This window comes from Echinops telfairi, unplaced genomic scaffold (assembly GCF_000313985.2).
Source record: "Echinops telfairi isolate 266 unplaced genomic scaffold, ASM31398v2 ScPeMD7_15;HRSCAF=58, whole genome shotgun sequence".
Classification (NCBI taxonomy): domain Eukaryota; kingdom Metazoa; phylum Chordata; class Mammalia; order Afrosoricida; family Tenrecidae; genus Echinops; species Echinops telfairi.
The window spans coordinates 6,247,015-6,262,996 of record NW_022103912.1 but is presented as its reverse complement, the minus strand read 5'-3'; the positions used below and the strand labels follow the sequence as shown (position 1 = coordinate 6,262,996).

Here is a 15,982-nt window from a genome sequence, read left to right as displayed (position 1 = left end):
CACCTTAGAGACAACCCTGTCTCAACAAAAAATTAGGTATGGTTTCTGCCAAATCGCTGCAAACCAGCTTAATGCCACCACTGGGTGTTGGATGTAAACGCCTCGTCTCCACCACTAAAACCATCAGACTTTATGAATTTTTTCCCATTAACGTTTTTACTCAGTAAATGCTGATTGTGTGACTCATGCAAATTCAAGGTAACTGGGGTGACGTCAAAATAATGGATACTCAGATCTGACATTATTCCAATCTTTATTGGGTTCACATGAGAGTCATGTCTTAAATATCATACAGCAAACTATTAAAGATTATTGGGGTGATCATTGTGAGCTCCTGGCAGGAATTGTATTGACAGAAACTTCAACTTGTTAGGGTAAGATGTCTAAGAAAAAAGAGAAAACTTTATGGTATACATATTAGGGAATTAATCTAATTTGATTGAAGTATGAACTGGATGTGAGGAATCATTAAGGGATAAGTGTGGCAAAGCGTGAAGAAGCCAAACCCCACAAATTCTTGAATATCAAAACATCCAACTGAACATTACTTGATAGACAATCGTAGCCATGAAAGTTGTTGAATAAGAAATTGATACAGATAGGAACTGGAAACACAGGGAATCCAGGGCCGATGATCCCTTCAGGACCAGTGGTGTGAGTGGCGATACTGGGAGGGTAGAGGGAAGGTGGGTTGGAAAGGGGGAACCGATTACAAGGATCTATATATAACTTCCTCCTGGGGGGATCTACAACAGAAAAATGGGTGAAGGGAGACGTCAGACAGTGTAAGATATGACAAAATAATAATAATTTATAAACTATCAAGGGTTCATGAAGGAGGGGGAAGTGGGGAGGGAGGGAAAAGAATGAGGAGCTGATATCAAGGGCTCAGACAGAAAGCAACTGTTTTGAAAATGATGGCAACACATGTACAAATATGCTTGACACAATGGATGGATGGATGGATTGTGATAAGAGTTGTATGAGCCCCCAATAAAATGATTAAAAAACAAAGAAATTGATATAATCAAACTTATAATAATTATAAAGTAGATTGAATAGAGAGGAAATTGATGGCAAATAAAATAGAGGTTTATTGTGGTAAGGTATAAAGTAAAAACCTCCTGAACTGGGATATATGTTTTTCATTTCTCCCTGGTATCAAATACTGAATTTTATTGAGAATATATGTACATATTTACATGGAACTTTTATGCCAAGTCAAGGTAAATAACTTCTTGACTTTTTTTCCATTTCAGATATTTCATTATTCATATACTGCTTCATATGTGATTTACAACATACACACAAGGTAAGTTTTGGATTTTTTTGGTTTTCATAAACAATTGTTCAAGTTAATTCTTGGTGTGGAAATGCATTTGTATTAAACATTTGTATTACATTTGTATTAATTTGTATTAAACATTGTATTAATTTGTATTAAACATTTACTTATTTTTCAAGGGAAGTTTGGGAGTTAAATCCGCCTGAAGTAGAGGATTCGGTTTTGCAGTACGCAGCCTGGGGAGCTCAAGGGCAGCAGCTGGTAAGCACAGACTTTAAGATGCTCGGAGGGATGTGAGCCGAGCTACAGACACGGGTTCTCCCTTTAAAAATGCTGTCTCATACTTGTTTCTTTAAATGAGAAATACAACTTTCCTCTAGTTCCTAAATGTTTCCTCCCCGCTCCCACTACCATGACTCGAATTCTATCTTGCAAGACTGGCTAGACCAGAGGAGGTACACTGGTACAGATAGGAACTGAAAATACAGGGAATCCAGGACGGATGAGCCCTATAGGACCAGTGGTGTGAGTGGCAAAACAGGGAGGGTAAAGGGAGAATGGGTAGGAAAGAGGGAACCAATTACATGGAACTGTGTGTGACCTCCTCCCTGGGGGACAGACAACCGAAAAGTGGATGAAGGGAGACGTCGGACAGGGCAAGATATGACAAAATACCCATTTATAAACTATCAAGGGCTCATGAGGGAGGGGGGAGCAGGGAGGGAGGGGAAAAATGAGGACCTAATGTCGGGGGTTTAAGTGGAGAGAAAATGTTTTGAGAAACGATGTACAAATGCGCTTTACACAATTGATGTGTGTATGGATTGCGATAACAGTTGTATGAGCCCCTAATAAAATGTTAAAAAAAAAAAAGATCAGCAGACAGACCTGGAAAAAAAAATTTAAAAAAATAACATTCTTCTGTATCTTTAATAGCCCCACTCCTAAATACATAAAATGATACTACCATTATATTATATCTTACTTAATGAATGAGTTTATAGCGTAATGTGATAAAACTGGTAGTTAATAATGAAATTGTAATTGAACTCAATACTATTAGGGTCTAGTCTTGGTTAATGTCTATCATACAACATTATGAATTTTAATATAAAACTCAAAAATTCGATTAGCCTTTAAAATATTTTCACCACAAACACTCAACATAGAATGCATTACTTCAGATTCTTTTCATAAAGAGGATTTTTATCATAATGAATTTTTCATAAACTCAAAAAGATCACTTTGACATATAGAAGCAGTTTAAGGAACAGCACCAGCTGCACCATAGAAGGAAGAGGAGGCTCACTACTCCCATAGAGAGTGACAGTCTTAGACACCCGCAAGGGCAGTTCTACTCTCCCCTAAGTCCTGTGAGACAGAGTCCACTCCATTGCTATGACCGAGTGACATTGCTCAGGGGATTTGTGTAAAAGACTGTCTTTAGGAAATAATGCCCCAGGAAATTAGTTATATGGAATGTGTAGGCTCCAATGTACTAGGCATTGAGATATTGCTTTCTGGAATGCTTGCTGTTTATTTACCAGCCATCTGTGCAAATTCCTTTTGTTTAATATCCTCAATTAAGCCTCGTTTTCCAGACTTTGAAATTATTTCCCACTTTATGGGTATAAAATTCATTGTGGTTCATTAATATTTATTATTTCCTTGGATTATTATGAACTTGAACAACTTTTATGTAGTTACTGGATATTTATAGTTTATCAAATGTAAAATACATTTCTCTCATTCTGCCTATTCTCATATTTTATCCTTTTAAGGATAAAATAAGAATTATTTATTTATGCCAAATATTGCTACTTGGTTAAGTCTGTCTTTGCCTAATCTTTGGCTTGACTTTTTACTGTATTATTTTATTTCTATGTCACACAAACAGAAAGACATTTGAAATTCAATTTTGGCTTTTAAGTTACATATTCAAAGTTAATATTTAGAATGTTTTTGCTTTGAATTTTTACACCTAGTGTGAGATATTAACATTTCAGTGATAGTAAATTTTCATATCAAAGAACTTTTTATATATTTTCAGTTATTTGGGACTTATTTGATGTAGTTCCATGAAATTTAGTCATTTTCTACCTAGATTTTGCACCTAATAGTTATCATTGCATATGTAAATGTTCTCCGGCTCTTTTACCTCCTCTTTTCTCTTTTAGTAGTGTTTAGAAAGAAATGATGCAATTAAGTTCTGTTATTGATTTTGCACACAACAACCTTGTTAAACTAACATATCAGTTCTTACTTGTTTTTACATGAATTATCATATTATGTGGTCCAGCAGCTGAGTTTTCCATCTGGCTTTTTATACTTAAAAAAGAATACCGACTGCTTGTGCTCTGGCATATATAAGTTTTTTTTCATACAGGAATATTTTAACACTTACTATAATATAGATATGATTATTATTTTTTTACTGGGGGCTCATACAACTCATCACAATCCATACATACATCAATTGTATAAAGCACGTTTGTACATTTGTTACCCTCATTATTCTTTTTTTTTAATTATTTTATTGAGGGCTCGTACATTTCTTATCACAGTCCATACATACATCCATTGAGTCAAGCACCTATGCACACCTGTTGCCCTCGTCAATCTCAAAACATTTGCCCTCTACTTTAGCCCTCAATATCGTTTGCTCGTTTTCCCCCTCCCTCCCTCCTCCCCCCTCCCTCCTGAACCCTTCATAATCCATAAGGTTATTATTTTATACATTTAATTTCGGCTGACTTTTGTATTATCTACAGTTCTAGGAATTCACATACATTTCCAAATCTTTAGTATAAACGTTTTATAAAATTCTCTTATTATCACATTATCACTGCATTTGTTGTTTTTCTAGCATAACGTATGATTCTTTTCTCATTTTCTTGATCAACCTTAGTAGATTTGTATAAGTGCTTTACTTATATTGTGATACAGTCAATTTTATATTTATTTAAACCTTTCTAGTGGTGGAGTGGATTACACTTTGGGCCACTAACCACAAGCTCAGCAGTTCAAATCTGCCAGCCACTCTATCGGAGAAAGATGAGGGTTCTACTCTCATCAAGATTGACGGTCTCAGAAATCTTGGAAACACAAATGGATCGCTCAATCTGTCCGATAGGGTCACTATGAGAAAGAATTGACCCAATGCCTGTAAATTTGGTTTGGGTTTTGGGCTATAAAATTGTTTTATATTTCATTGATGTCTGTTTTTTTCTTTTCTCTCTATGGCTTAAATCTGATGCGGTTTTCTTCTAACTTCTCGTTGATTCATTTTAAGTCATTTTATGGACGTTTCTGATAAAAATATTGAATGCTATAGAATTTTCAAAATTCTGCTTAGTTTTTTTCCTTAAAAATTTTAAAGACATTATTCTCATTAGTATTTAATTTCATTATTTTTAATGCTTCTTGTGATCTCTTTTTGAGGGTTTATCTGTAGTTTGTTCTTAAATTAAAAAAAAAAGGTAGAATTGATTTTGAAACTAATTTGTAGCTGTCCAACACAGGTTTTCAGGTTAGTGGTATTTTGTAATTTATTAGAGTTGTTTTATGGCTAAGTTCTAATATTTAGAAATGTTCCTAAGTGATGGTAAATGTTTTGTATTTTCAGGCAGTTACAATATTGATGTATATCTAGTAAATCAATTATAATATGAGCTTAATAATTATTAATACAGCTCATATTCCTGTATTTATGTTAGTGAACCCATAATTTCATTTTCCTTTTTTATCTGTTATTTTCCATTATCCAATTCGAAACTGCTTTTCATGATGAATGAAAGATTTCAGTGGAATGAAAGTCTTGACAATTTTATGAATCTGTTTTATGTTAATTCTCCTTACTAATCTATACTAACCAGCTCTATCCCTAAACTTTAACTGAGGTGGAAATTCTGTAAAACTTTTTTTTTAATTAAATAGAATTTCTGCTTCAAAGTTAGCTGGGTTGGCTCTCATGTGTTTATTTTTAATGAGCCTCAATTCCTCATCACCGGAGTGGAAATACTTGTGCCATCCTGTCATTGTAATTTCTAATTAGGGTAAAATAAAGATTTTTCATAATAAGAGGTCAGAAATGCACTAGATATAATTCTGTAAAAATTATTGCTGAAGTATTTTTTATGCTGTTGTTACTTAAGTAAAGAAATGCTTTCAAAAGTTGATTGGTATATACAATAATAACAATAGATATTGAACATTTCAAGTAGGTTATACCATAACTTTATGATGATTAATTATACTTTTTTTCAGTAAAAAATTATAGATCATGAAATTTTCTGGAAATAAATAGACCTGAAATATAATCCCTCAAGCTCTTGTGACCTTTGGCAAGTAATTTTCCCTTGGCAGTCAACCTCATAACAAACACCAGTAAAATTTGCACATTTAACTCTGTTTGGGGATTCATGTGTATTAAATATTGTTCTAACTTGAATAGCTGATTATTTAAATTTATTAAACTTATTATGTTTATTTAATTTTAGCATCACTGAGAACAAGGACTAGGAAAGACTTAGAAGGTTGCAAAAAATTTAAGGTGCAATAAAATGGCACGTGGGCCATATCTGACTTCTCTGACTTCCCTGTTGCTGCTAAAAGCCAGGGCTCAGACGTGCCTCCCACCTATTCTGACAGCATCTGTTCCTCCCACAGCACTCAGCTTCTGTGTGGAGGTCATTCCCATGACCACATAGAACTCAACTGACCATCCAATGTGGGAAGTTCATAGGTTACCACAAATCAGAATCCATAAAGAATTGATCTGCAGCAGCCCCTCCCCTCAGGCAGTCACCAATCTGTCTCTGGTCTCCTGCCTTTCACATGAGTAGACCCTTGGCCTCTGTCCATGGCCTAGGAAGCCTGCCTGTCACTATGTCTCACAGTCTCATGGCCTTGGCACTGTTGGTCTTGTTCTGTCTCATAGTTTCCATACCACAGTCCCTGGTGCCTCTGTTTCACTGGTCTCCACCACGTCAGACAGAGATCTGGAATACGCTCTTTCAGGGGCGCTGGGCTCTTTCTTTGTGCCAGTGATGGTGCTTACACACCGAGGAGTGGCTGGGATGGCGCGGTGGATTTTGTCTTGTAGTTGACGTGCCCCAATGTAAACAAAAGTGTGACTCGATTCACACTCTCTACGAAGGCAGCAGTTAATTCCACCTTCACCATGTCCATTAGCACCGTGAAGAACTCCCTCCAAAACGGGGTCATGTCTGCAGGCATTGTATCAGGAATTACCTCACATAAAGAATTATGGCTAGCATGACCATGATAATTAGCTACATCGCATAAGAGCATTTGAAATGATAAATGTCTCCTTTGACAGCAGTTGGGCACTTGATTTCTAGACGAGGCTGTTCAGTAGATCAGGGTTTTGAAGTAAGGAAATCATTTTTACATGCAAAAAGACTGCCATTGGGTCATGGTCGAAGTGCTGTGAACCTACAAACTAGAAAAAAGTGATGGTCAAATAAAAGTTACTTTAAATATAGAAAATAAACAATACAATCAATATTGTCATTTCTTCTCTTTAGTTTTCCTACTTGCAAAAATTGTTTTATAGACTGAGTCAAAGGGATCATGAAGAAGACCACGTTTCACCTTCAGTTCTTGAAAGCAAACCACACCAAGTGGCCACATATAAAACTTGAAGCTGCTTCTGGATCTTTCTGGTTCTGTTTCCAAAAGAAAGGCCCTGCATCCTTCTTTGTATCCACCGTCACGTGCACACTAAATGCTTGAGCAATGGAATGAAGAGAAATGGGGAGAACGAATGATTTACCAATGATGAATTAATGCAATTTCCCAGACACCCATAGATTATAAGCAGTATGTTTGTCTTTGTCAAGTGGATAGCTACATTTCCGAACAAAATAGCACAGGCCAGGATCAGTAAACAGGAACGATGCAGTTGTTGGTCCACAGCAATACCTCTGCTCAGGCAGCAAACACCTCTCGCTTGTCCTCAACATCTCAGCCAAGTGGTTCCTTGACTTCTGCCTCGGTGGGCCAGGAAGCCAGCACACCTTTTTTCTCTGTCTCACAGAACTTAGTCTCTTGGGCCAGATGAAGGCAAGGTACCATATAGGCTCAACACCACTCGTCTGAGTCTTCCAGCCACACTCTGTGGTGCTTCTGGTCTCTGTGACCTGCACGATTTCAGATAGAGATTTGGATGTGCTCTTCCAAATGGTCCTGGGATTTCTCTCTGTTCTACAGATTCCTCTTACAGGCTGTAAAATAGCTGTTAGCAGAGCATGAGTTGTCTATTAAGAGATATACTCCCAAGGAAAAAGATGATGGGGTCTTAAGGAACACCCTCTCATAGAGTAATTTTAAAGATGTCCCCTTGGAAACAAACCCTACCTTCATCCTGTAACAGGAGCCCTGTGGGTGTCGTGCTTGTGCATTGGTCTAGGATCTGTACGGCTGGCACTTTGAAACCACCAGCAGCTCCCTGGGGAAAGACTTGACTTTTTACTTCTGTAAACAGTTAGAGGAGTAATTGTTTTGGAATCAGTAAACAAACAGCCTTGGAATCTTGCAGGGGGTCGCTATAGGTACCATAGGTTGACGAAAGCAAGTTTGGTTTTAGTTTTTTGTTTCTGTTTTTAATCCTGGAACAGAGAACACCCTCCAAAATGAGGTTATAGCCATAGGTATAGAATCCAGAATTATAATACATCCCATAGGGAATTTATGGCTAGACGGGTCATGTTAATTGATTACATCTCAGTTCCTTAAGATCTCTGTGGCTCAGTTTCTTCATCTGTAAAATAGGAATAATGACCATGCTTCACTAATAGGGGCATTCTGTTATTTAATGTGTTAATTTAGGTGCAAAACACTTTAATAGTGCCTGGGATATAGGAAGTGTTTTAGAGGCATAGGTTTTTAATAATAATAATAATAAGAGACAACCTCCCCTTTTGTCCCTGAACTTGGACCACATTTAGTAACTTTACTTTCTCTAGCTCTGTGAGGAGTGAAGTCTAACTTAGTTGTAATGGCCTTTTCAAAGTCTTTGGGAAAATTTTGGGAGGCGTCCAATGGTTTTCAAGGTTATAATTTACATTCATGTAATCATAAATTAAGTTTAAAATAAAAGGTCTCTATCTACAAATGGCTAATGATCCATTTCATATGCATATGACAGGTTTTGTCAATAGTTGAAGCCATCGGCAAACACAGCAATGTGACTTTATTATAGATGACTCATTACAATGCCTTAATTAGTTTTGCATTAAATAAATAAGGAGTCTTATTATGTTTATACATTAAGGACAATTAGTTCCTCAACCTTGATTTTCGGTTTCTAATTTTGTTTCCTGTCCAGACAGAATGTCTTGTCTGTAAAGAAGAAAGTTAAGGGGATATTTCATTTTCTTTTTTTAATACTTCTAAAAGTTAAATGCATTCATTAAAGAATATTTTGAACATTCATGTAATAATTGAAAATAAAATAAATGTATCTGTTATTCCATCTCTGAGAATTTAAGGATTTTGGAAATCAGTGAACGTGTTTAATGTTGAGAAAGAAATCATTTTACTCAATGGAACATGAAATCTTGACTCAAAGCTTAAGCCCATGTTCTTTTGTTGCTTTGTAACTTATTGGAAATTAATGGCTTACTCATATTTACATTGGAAATATTCATACTAATTTATGAGTTTTGTTTGAGGTGTACTTAAATTATGGCAGGCAGTACAATGAATATAGTGTGCACGCAATTTTTAAAAAAGCCGTTATTAGTTTGAATCCCATCTGCCCTGACATAATTCAGCCTATGTTCAATGTTTATGTTAATATTTAGTAGATTCATTTCTAAAATTCCATCTTCAATAGCAAGCAACCAGCTGCAGAGATATGTGTTAAAAAATACATACACTCAGCAGACTCCCGGGAGGCTACAAAATGTCATAGGAAGTACCACACAATGTCATTGACATGACACATAAGAGGTGAGGAATTTGACACCTCTTCTGGCTCCTGCCACGCTCTTGCTGAAGCACACAAATTACCTACCTGAACCAAGCCCTTCTAGTTCTGGATGGTGACCTATTGCACTTCCGTATCCCTAAGGTCTTCTCCTTTGTATACCTAGTCAATTCTGACTTTTTGTGCAGAACTTTCTATCCACTTCTCTGGCGACCCTTCCCTGACCCTTAATCCATGTGGAGCGAATCCTTTCATTCCTAGGATTCTAGCACCTGTATATGTTTAACTTAAATTATTTTAAAAACTTGTATTATTGATATTGATGTCTTTTATCCCTGACCTATCACCATCTCCAGTCAAACGGGGTGCAGATAATATTAAATTTCTCTTGTCATGCTTCCTCTCTCTCCTCAGGTCTTCTTTTCTGGAAAGAAGTTTCTGAAATAGTATAATGTCCAAAGGTCCCATATAAAAGGATGAGGCAAGTAGACGCTTTGGGGAGAGACAGTAAGAAATGGAGTGTGAAGGAAGGAGTCAAGGTTCAGAGATCATTCAAGTACAGGAAATTCAAATCACCTCTTTTGTGTTTGATTTTCATCTTGTCATTAGTAATACAAACTTAAAACAAAACAAGAAACCCTCACTGCCATTGAGCTGTTTCAGACTCATAACGACCCCGGAGGACACTATAGAAGGCTCCCAGTGAGTTTCTGAATCTGTATCTCTTTATGGGAAGATAAAACCCCCTGGAGTGGCTTCTGGTTTGAAACTCTTGACCTTGAGGTTAGCAGCCAATGAGTAAAGACTATGCTAGCAGGGCTCAATGACATCAGTAATATGTACTAGGCTGAGGAATATGTACCAAAATTTGCAGCATGTAATTTATTGATCTATTTCTCATGCCACCCTATGAAAAACAAATAAAGATCAGCGTTCCAAAGATATTATAATATAGGGAAGTGATATTGAAAACTGAAAAGAGAAAAAAGAAGTATTTAACATTCTTTAGAATCCATTTATGAATCACTGGTCTACATGGATCCTTGTTGTAATTTGGGGATTACCTGAAATGTATAGCTTAGATAGTTGAGATATGCACATCTATATAGGAGACAAAAAACAAGTTTTTAAAACAAGATTTAAAATTTTGTTTCTCTCCAACAATGAAAATACTCATACATACTTATTGATTAAAAAATAGCAAATTAAATTTGAAGATACTTAAAAGTGTACACTCCTGTTCCATTTTTTAGCAAACATTTTTGCCTTCTGAATTCCTGACCTGATTTTGCTCCCCAGGCTGTGTAATGGGCTAACGTGTCCAAGTAGTAACCAAAAGGTTAGAAGTTCGAGTGCACGAGGAGCCACCTCATAAAAATGTTTGTTAATCTGTTTCAGAAAAAGAAGCCATTACAAACTCTAGGGAATATATTATAATTCTGATATACATAGGGTTACTGTCAGCTGGATTCAACCGGATAGGACAGAGATTTTATTATTTTTTCTGATAATGCTAATATTTTTTTCAATCTATTCAGGGTATAATAAGATAAAAATTTCCTAACCAAAAGGCTGGTGGTTCAAATTCACCCAGAGGTGCCATCATCCATATCACAGTTCCAGTCTGAGACAAAGAGCGTGTGGCTGAGTCAGTGTCTACGTGATGACCACTGACTATATGCTACTATCAAGATGGCATATAGGTCTCAAATATCCAATATTTTCTTCATGATCTACAGATATGGGAAATATCTTTTCCAAAATGTAAGACTTATTACTTTGAAATATGTGATTTTTAGGTAAATCTCCAAATGCAAACAGAAGTTGTTAAAAATCTCCTATTGCCCATGTTTTTAAATTTGTGTGAGCCTTGCCATCAAGTGAACGGGAGGATAAACCACATCAGCAGGTTTTCACTCGAGAGCTCAATCACTGTTTCTGAGTCCTAATAGAAACCCTCTGTGGTTTTCTAAAGGGATGTGGCAGCAGTTGTCGAGTTATTTAGAAATAATGAGGTAACTGAAATAGCCACTTATTTTTGTTTTCCTCTGTTTGTCTTCCAGCATAAATGACAATTTGTGTGGCACCTCTATTCTCAGGCTGCTCCTAATGTGAGATTAAATAGCAGCTTGTGGAGTAAGACGCTTCAGGATGGTGTAAAAGTACTTTACGCATCATCCAGTGTGCTCAAACCCTTTAGACAGTTCTGCTGAACAAACCAATTGAATGGAAGAATAACGTAGATGATAATCAGAGTGCCTAAATCGTAGACTTTCTCACAGGTTTCCTTGCAACTAAGGTTTTGGCTACCTATTATTCCTATATTGCACCATACGGAGTTATCCTAAATGGAAGTTAAGTCTTATCTGATCTGTATCAAAATGTAAGAAAACCAGATGATCACAGCGTCTATTGTGAGACGTAAAACAGTTCCTACCACTCCTGAGGTTCAAAAGGTCCCCATGAGTGAGGGTTCAGTAGGGTTAGCGATTCACAGTGTTTTATTAACCGACATGCGGAGAACTCCCTGAAGGAATGCGATGGACCTCCCCGTGCTTACTCCTTAAGAACAAGGGAAACTGAGAAAAAATATTCCATTTTATTAAACTATGAATCAGCCTCGCCTAAAGTGCATCCTCTTAGGAACACGAAGGAAAAATTCACGAGAGGGAGGAAGAGATTGAAAGCATACACACGTTTTGTGAAGTGCAGAAATAGGCACATCTACATACTAGCCGACGAATCCAGACCTTCTCCAACAGTCAGAGACAAACCAAGTTAAAAAAAAAGAGTCAGAATATTAAACAAATGATACTATGTTCAACCGTCTTAACATAATTGACATTTTCCGAGTGCAGTGGTAGGATTCAAACAGTGTAATTCTAATAATTAATAATTTAATTGGAATAATGTGTCCGCTCAGAGTAGGGTATGTCTCAGAGGTGCTACATCATTGGAGGTCCCCCTCTGAAAGATGTGTTGTATGCTTTTCTGTGTTGCAGTATAGAAACTGAGGACTGATGAACCTGTCAGGACAGCAAGTAGAATAAGGGGCTCAGGGGAAGGTGGCACAGTGGTGGGGGGTGTGGGTAAAGGGAGACAAGGTCAAGGAGTCCATGCAGAAGCAGCATGGCTGGAAACTGATTGTGGTAGCAATTGTACAATACTACTTGATGTGATTGAACTCCTGAATGATATGTTATCTGTATTAAATCCCAACTGACATGAAAGAAGAAGAAATTGTTGAAAATGTCGTCCTAATCCCAAACCAAATAATAACAATAATAATAATAATCAGTATTATTATAAGTGCCATTTTAGGAATCGGTTTGCAGAACCGGTTTGCAACAAAAAAATTAGGTATTGGTTCTGCCAAACTAGTGTGAACTGGCTGTATTCCAGGATTGACTGTATAGAAGAGAGAGAGTCCAGGTAATATGGGCTTGGTTTGGTATATGAACCCTGGTGCACAATGGGTTAAGCACCAGGCTGCTTGCCTAAAAGTAGATAGTTCAAACCCACCAATTTTGGAAGAGAGATCAGTCAGCCTGCTTCCACAATGACTTACAACATTAGAAACATTTGAGGCAGTTCTACTTTGGCCTGCAGGACTGCCGAGTCAGACCTGACTCGAATCCAATGATGGATTTGGTTTTTCCATGTAAGTTTGCAAAGAGCCCTGGTAACACAGTAGCTAAGCATCTACTGCCAACTATTTCACAAGCGAAAAGGTGGCGGCTCACTTTTGTAAAGATTGCAGCTTTGAAAACCTGACCACATACTTCTCTTTCCTAAAGGGTCACTATCAGTCAGAATTAACTAGGTAGCAAGAGGGGAGGTCTTTGGTATTCTTGTGTTTTTGGAGATGCAAAACTCAGACTAAGATCTAGTTCAATATGTTGCATACAGGGTGGGCATTCGTTGAAGTCTTCTCAACAGAATTAATCTATCTCTTTATCTATCGTCTTCCAAAACAATTTTAGAATATGTAGAATGTTTGAAGTCACCCATCACCCATTTGGTCCTAAACCAAGTCTCACAAATGAAAGTGTGCCAGAAGAAGCCAGCTCCTAGCACAATCACTACGGGTTTGGTAGGCGCAATTGTACAGCGATAAGTAAATATTATAATAAAGTTATAGAGAGCATGAGAGATAAAAGAGATATATAGAAATAAATGGAGTCAGACACATTTCAAGGTAGCATGTTCACCTCAGCCCCGCTTGGTAATCCACGTGGAGGGAGTGTGAGAGAACTTTAATGCTCCCCAAGCTTTTATACTCTCTGGGGACGTTGGGGACATGCAAGCCCCCACATTACAGGTGAAGACATACGTCACAGGAAAGGGTTGTGCTACAGGTATTACAGTGATGGGAGGGGGTGATCTAGGGACATATGCACTACAGAAGGAGGAGAGATTGGGGGTGTACATGCGGCAAGATAGGCGGATCCTAGATTTCTGGTAGCAGCTTAACTAGACTTTGGGTCTCCATAGGAACCATTATCAGTTGGGTGTGAACTCTGCCCACAGGCACCAAACTAATGGCCTTAAGCTCCAGAGAGAGGTAACCCATGTCTCTAGCATCAGGGAGCAGCCCTCCCCCCGCCCCGCCCCTCCGTGGTGGGATGAGACAGCAGTCTGGCAGCAAGTATCTGACTTCCCCCCACAAAAGTGGATTTTAAAAATGTCTAGTAAGTCCATTCAGTGAAAAATCAGTAGCAGTGACATACCTGTTGGTGTTACGTGCCATCTAGTTAGTTCATACAACAGAATGAAGCGCTGCCCAGTGCTGAGCCAGCCTCGCCATTGTTCTATGTTTGAGAACACGGTTGCAATACATTGGGCACACTCTCAATCTGTCTTGTTGAGGGCCTTACTATTTTTCACTACTCCTCTACTTTACCATATAGTCTATAATCCCGTATACTCTATAATTGTTTGGAAAGATAGATAGGCATGAAATCCTTCTCCGGGGACTTGGTCTATCCTGACTACATGTCCAAAATAAGTGAGCGCAAATCTTTTCATCCTTGCCTTTAAGGAGCACTCTGGCTGTACGTTTTCTAAGACAGATTTGTTTTTGTAGTCTCTGATCGTTTTAATGCTCTTTGCCAGTATTGTAATAAACATGCATTGGCTATTCTTCACTCTTCCTTAGCATTGTCCAACTTGCACATGCACATGAAAATATCACGACTTGGGTTAGGAGTAACTTAGCTCTCAAAATAACATCCTCGCTTTTCAACACTTGAAAGAGGTCTTGTGCAATCGATTTACCTAATTCAGCCCTGGTGGTGAGTGGTTATATGTTGGGCTGCTAACGATAAGTTAGTGGTTTGAAACCACCAGCCTCTTCTCACAGGATGGATGAAGAATCTTTACGACAGTAAAGATTTACAGTCTCAGAAACCCAGAGGGCAGTTCTACCCTTATCCTACAGCGTCGCTATGAGTCAGAAAAAACTCTATGGCAGTGGATTTGTTTTTAGTCTTCGCTGTTCTGTCAGTCCTAATGCATACTAAGTCCATGTGACATGGTCAAACTGCGCCCTGGGGTTTCCTTAGCATCTTCAAGGATCTCAAATCGTGTTCCTTTTCAATGTTTTGGGTTTTTTTGGAAACAGAACTAAGTCTGCAGAATTTTAGTAGGGGAATGAGGTAAAATTCACCACGGAATTCTTGCAGGACAGCCTGGCTTACTCTGGTCGCATGAGCAAGTGCATGGTTGCAATGAAAACAGACTCCTCACTTTAATTTCCCGGCCTTTCTCTCGCCATTTTCCATTCTCTTAAAACGTTTTCCATTTCCTAAAAAGTCCTCATGATCATCCTGTCTCTTTTGTGAAAATCGACCAAGATTATACCTTCAAAATTAAAAAACAAAAAACAAAACCCTAACCCTAACCTTCTGAGCTAACCTCTCTGAATTTAGCTGCGCCAAGTCATCTCAAAGTCAGCTTTTAAATTGGGCCTTTAGTTTGAAGATGAGCATATTATTGAGAGAACCTGTCTGCAGTCACCCACTGATCATGGAGACATGGTTCCACGTCGTTTGTTTGGAATAAGACTGTGCATGTACACACCGGAACCATAGTAGCCCGGGAGTTCTGTCACACTCATTCTGTAACACACATTTCTATTATCCGTCAATCTAGTAATAGGTTATGATGCACTGATAGGATGGATGGAAATACTCAAATATCATAGATGGGATATGCCTCAGACATACTGTGGTAGGCAAAAAAAAAAAACCCACCAAAAACCTAAAAACCTCTAAGACTTAAAAGATAGAGCATATTTATGAATGTCACGGGAGAAAAAAATCACAGTGAAATATCCCAAGATCCCCAGTCTCTGGATTCTAATTTATTTATTTAATTTAAATGACTCCCATCTTTAGTTCATCACTATTGGTATGCGGCTAGGTGTCATTAAGTTGGTTCCAACACACAGCACCCTTATGGCAATAGAAGGCCACATGGTCATGTTCTGCACCGTTCTCACAATTGTTGTGACCAGTTTGATTCTCAGTGACCCTACAACAGATTCTGAGACTTTGCAAAGTTTCCTGGGAGCACGCAGCCTCATCTTTCTCCCATGGAGCAGTTGGTGGATTTGATGCAGTAACCTTTCTGGCTAGCAATCCAATACAAACTCAAAAGTGCTGAAATAGTTTATTGTGCCAGCCTGGCCGATAAACACAAGTGGGATTAACTGAAGGGCAGAGAGATAAATGCCTTGGTGA

General features: G+C 37.9%; 1 protein-coding gene across 1 annotated transcript in view; it reads left to right on the top strand.

The window, feature by feature from the left end:
- Positions 1–15,982, top strand: part of DPP10 (dipeptidyl peptidase like 10) — a 549,923-nt gene that overhangs the window by 391,877 nt on the left and 142,064 nt on the right. Inside the window, exons 5-6 of the mRNA XM_004711893.3 lie at positions 1,260–1,312; positions 1,465–1,546. Of these exons, the coding sequence (XP_004711950.2) occupies positions 1,260–1,312; positions 1,465–1,546 (135 nt within the window). The remainder of the gene's footprint in view (positions 1–1,259; positions 1,313–1,464; positions 1,547–15,982) is intronic.